The 4,444-nt window shown below is 51.0% G+C and overlaps 1 protein-coding gene across 1 annotated transcript; it reads right to left on the reverse strand.

The window, feature by feature from the left end:
• Nucleotides 1-414: 414 nt before the first annotated feature.
• BCL2L10 (BCL2 like 10) lies at nucleotides 415-3,725 on the reverse strand. The gene is made up of 2 exons (XM_012442410.2): nucleotides 3,267-3,725; nucleotides 415-998 (listed from the first exon to the last, which is right to left on the reverse strand). Exons 1-2 carry the CDS (start codon nucleotides 3,723-3,725, stop codon nucleotides 879-881), a joined length of 579 nt encoding a protein of 192 aa, XP_012297833.2. The 3' UTR covers nucleotides 415-878.
• Nucleotides 3,726-4,444: the final 719 nt, after the last annotated feature.

The raw sequence follows: 4,444 nt of genomic DNA on the forward strand, positions 1-4,444 counted from the left end.
AAGAGCTCCTAAGATTAAGTCAAAAGAGCAGGTCCAGTTAAGTTTTATAAAATGCAAGTATAATAACAGGTGGGAAGGCCTGCAGGGAATCACGAATGAACCACCCTGCAGGTGGGTGATAGTCTGACTGCAGAATGGGAGGAGGGGAGAAATGAGGGACTTTTTATGAGCTTGTGTGTTGCTGGAAAAAAAAAATCAAGCATCGTTACATGTATATTTAAGGAGGCAATAGAACAAATTGTCATCAATTCAACTTACTCCTAAGAATGAGGGCTTACTGAATCAGGAAAGCTAACTATTTTTAAGATATAAATTTATTAAAACTTTGACGTTAACAATTTGTTAATTAATATGTTAACTATAAAAACCTAGAAGTCCCAGGAATTAGATTTCAAAGGATTTGGTCTCAAAGAATTCCTTATAAATGATTTTAAGGTGACACGCCTTGTTAAACTGGGACTTTTTCTGCTTTGGGGCTTGTGTTGCCCCAGCTGTGGCCAAAATTAAAATGAGTCAGCAGCACATGAAGTTGTGGAGGTGAGAGGTTCACATTCACTCTTATCCAAGTTTCAGCAAATAGCACCCTATTTCCCATTTAATGGAATGCAGTTTCTTCTGCGATTCTTTGGCATAATGAGGCGCTAGACTCCTCAATTCTCAAGGAAGAGCCATCTGCATTCTTGTTCTCACACGTGAGTACTTGTCACAAGTTAAAACACTGGCCAAATCATCACCTTAGGACTCCTTGTATGCATTCAGGTAAAAACATCTGGGGTGGGAGGATGGTGCTTTCTCTCAGTTCTCACGCTCACCCCTCAGTCACTTAGTTGGTCACAGTCGGGCAGGTAGAAGTGGGCTAAAAATTTAAAAACTCCTAATTATCGTGTCCAGAAGTAGATGAATGCTGTTGTTAACAACCATGACAGGAAAACCTGGACCAGCAGTTTTCTCCATAATGCCAGCGAGGAGGAGGTCCTGAAGAAGTAACAAAAGCCATCCTACAGTGGGGCGAGAGAAAAGTTAGGTTGCCTCATGATGCTGAGAGCCTCACTCAAAACACGTGGGAACCTGCAGATTAAACAGCAAAGGAACCTTCGGATTTAAAGAGTAAAAGGAAGGAAATTCTGATCAATACACACGCAGTAATGAGCAGCCCCTGAGGAGTGAGGACTGCTAAGTCTAACAGAGTGACAGAAGCAACCATTTGACTTTGTCACTTGGTGTAGAAATGCTCGTATCTTGACTCAAAACCAAGAGGAAGGTAGATTATTACGCTCTTTTCTGAGCAAAGAGATGCCCTTTGGGAAACTGTCAAGTCACTAGATTGAAAAGTTATCACCTGATACTACAGCAAGCACCAACTCCATTTAGGAAGGGAACTGAACTCGAGGCTGTGGCATTTTAACTGCAATGGGCAGAGATGAGGGTCAACTATGTTTACCCAATTTGAGAATTTCAGCTTCTTTTTTTTCTTTTTGAGGCGCAGTTTCGCTCTTGGTGCCCAGGCTTGAGTGCAATGGTGAGATCTTGACTCACTGCAATCTCCACCTCCCAGGTTCAAGCGATTCTCCTGGCTCCGCCTCCCAAGTAGCTGGGATTACAGGTGTCCACCACCATGCCCAACTCATTTTTTATTTTTAGTAGAGATGGGGGCGGTTTCACCATGTTGGTTGTCTTGAATTCCTGGCCTCAGGTGATCCACCCACCTTGGCCTCCCAAAGTGCTGGAATTACAGGCGTGAGCCACGGCACCCGACCGAGAATTTCAGCTTCTTGATGTTAAGAGATTATTCTTTAGTCAACAGTGATTAGCCAAAACATGAACAGAACAAAACAAAACAAAAACTTTCACTGGGTTTGGTGGCTCACGCCTGTAATCCCAGCATTTTGGGAGGCCGAGGCAGGTGAATCACCTGAGGCCGGGAGTTTGAGACCAGCCTGACCAACATGGAGAAACCCTGTCTCTACTAAAAATACAAAATTTAGCCGGGCGTGGTGATGGCTGCCTATATTCCCAGCTACTCGGGAGGCTGAAGCAGAAGAATCACTTGAACCCAGGAGGCAGAGGTTGTGGTGAGCCAAGATTGTTCCACTACACTCTAGCCTGGGTAATAAGAGCAAAACAAGAGTTTTGAAAAAAACTCTTTTTAAGAAAAAAACTTAAAAGAAAAAAAACCTTCAAGGGCCCCTTTCCAATTCTCATCTCTTCAGGTACTAAGCCCAGAGGGGCCAGAGGCTGTGTTGAGAGCTCAGGTGAGGCTCTTAGGCAGGCAGCTGAAAGGAGTTCCCCGGCCCAGAGGGCTGAACACCAACAGGAACATTAACAAGGCAGGAGGTCAAGCTACACCTCCCACTCCCTGTCCCTTCTCAGAACTCAACTTGTCACTATACAAGGTCTAAATGGGAACGACCCACAGGAGGCTAAATTTCAGATCAAAAAACTTGCCGGTTTTAATAGTTTGGCCATAGACATCCAACAACATGGGTCACCTCAGTCATTGAATCAACGCCAATAAGGTGGTGAGGAAATAAATGGGGTCTAGCTCAGAACCCTGGAGGCATGCGGGGGGTGGGGTGGGGGGGGTCTCACCACCAGGTGGCTTTCCTTGATTAACAGCTGCAGACCAAAGGCCTATCCCTCTAACCTTGACCACAGAGATTAAGGCCTGCAGCTGAAATCAGGGGCCTAGAAACGTCCTCACTGAGGGCTGGATGCAGCGGATTGGAAGTTAAGGAACCTTGGGTAAACGCCACCACCAGGCGACCAGCACACTCCACAACCCCTCTTGCCAGGCTGAGAGGTGTTGGGGGTTATGATTAATGGGTCTGAGTCTCTCCAAAGGCACATTTAATAGGCACAGGAGAAAGACACCCCACCTGGCCTGGCCCCCCAATTGCTGGCTTCATTGGTTGGTGATTTCTATAGGAGCAAAGCGTTCAGACCTAACGTGGGTGCTCCTAAAGGCCCCCGATGGCGAGCTAAGGCCAGGGCAAGGTCCAAGGGAGCAGACCCAAGCTGTGAGCGCCTACTTCGGAAAAGTTCATGGACAGCCATCTAACAAGGCCTATTCCTAACGGCCTGTCTGCCAGGGGAGGAGAAACCCTAGACCTCACACCGAGCATTCCAGTCCCGCTGAAATGAGCCTTTTTGCTTTCAAGAAACCTCGTTCCAGGGGCCTGACGCGGTGGGTCCCTCCTCGTGCTGGACACGTGGGCAGGTGGTTCCCGGGTGCCCATCCCGCCCCGTGTCCCCCTCCGCATGCTCACCCAGCCGCCCTGAGCCTCCAGCCAGGCACGGTGCTGCCCCACGAGCCGCGAGCTCAGCAAGGCCACCAGGCGCTGGCAGTCCCGGGCGACGTCGCCCTCCGGCTCCTTCAGCCGCGACTGGAAGCCCCACTTCTTCCACCGGGCGGTCACCAGCGGCCCCCTCTCTAGCAGCGTCCCCGCGAAGGCCAGGAGCATCACCACGTTGCCCCAGGTGGGGCCGGGACTGTCGGAGAGCAGGGCCTCCGCCATCCTCGCCACCAGCTCCACGCGGTTCCCCGGGTAGCCGAGGTAGGCGGAGAAGAAGGACCGGTAGAGTTTCCGTACACCGGCGGCCATGGCGCGCAGCACAGCGGCCTCGGCCGTGGACGGCGGCGACTCGGGGGTGCCGGGCTCCCGGGAGCAGTACTCCAGGTAGTCCGCCACCAGCCGCTCGGTGCGCTGCCGCAGCGGGTCAGCCATGGCCCGGCCTCTGCTGGGGCTCCGGGCCTTCGCCGGCTTTCTTGGCCCGGCCGCACCTCCCCCAGGGAGGGGCTGCCATGCCCCGCCCCAGCCCCCAGGCCCCGATGTTTGTTTTCAGGATTGGAAGAGGAGCCTTTGATTGGAATCTCAACTGCACCTGTTCCAGTCCCCAAGGCCCGGCGGTGCGCACGTGTTCGCGTAGCGATCAGGTGCACTGTGACACTCTTTGGGGGTTATTTAGCTCCAGGCCTGGGAACTGAGAACCTGAGGGGACAAAGAACCTGAGGGGACAGTCTGGGAAGCTGGGCTGGGCTTCAGCCTCCTAAGGAGAGCTGGAGAAAGGCTACACATGGCCCCGCACAGACCACTCCCTTGAGCGTTATCTGCATCTCTAGATTGGAAAGCACCCAGGTCTGTATTGGAGAGTCCTTTCTTTTGGGTCTGGTGCATGTGGCAGGAAAAGAGCGAATTCTCTTGGGGGCTGCTAGAGGGCCAATATTGGCTGTATTCATTCATATTTAGTGAGAGCCTTTGGGGTGCTAGGCCTTCCCCTCTTAGCACTGAAGATACAACGGAGAACAAGACGTGGTCCCTGACCTCAAGAACTCTACAGTTTAGTGATGGCAAATGAATGAGCCATCACTGTATAGTTAAATTCTGACTATAATCGAAGTTGAAGGAGTATTCAATACGAGGGCAGTGGCTGCTTCTTATTCCAT

The sequence above is a fragment of the Aotus nancymaae genome, unplaced genomic scaffold, assembly GCF_030222135.1.
Source record: "Aotus nancymaae isolate 86718 unplaced genomic scaffold, 86718_ANA_hifiasm-v0.15.2.pri h1tg000062l, whole genome shotgun sequence".
NCBI lineage: Eukaryota > Metazoa > Chordata > Mammalia > Primates > Aotidae > Aotus > Aotus nancymaae.

Excerpts from the sequence above, each read along its gene's own strand:
- BCL2L10 (XM_012442410.2), bottom strand. The coding sequence starts at position 3,725 with ATGGCTGACCCGCTGCGGCAGCGCACCGAGCGGCTGGTGGCGGACTAC. Across the intron at positions 999-3,266 it reads TGGAGGCTCAGGGCGGCTGG|GATGGCTTTTGTTACTTCTT; the intron begins GTGAGCATGCGG and ends GCCCCACTGTAG.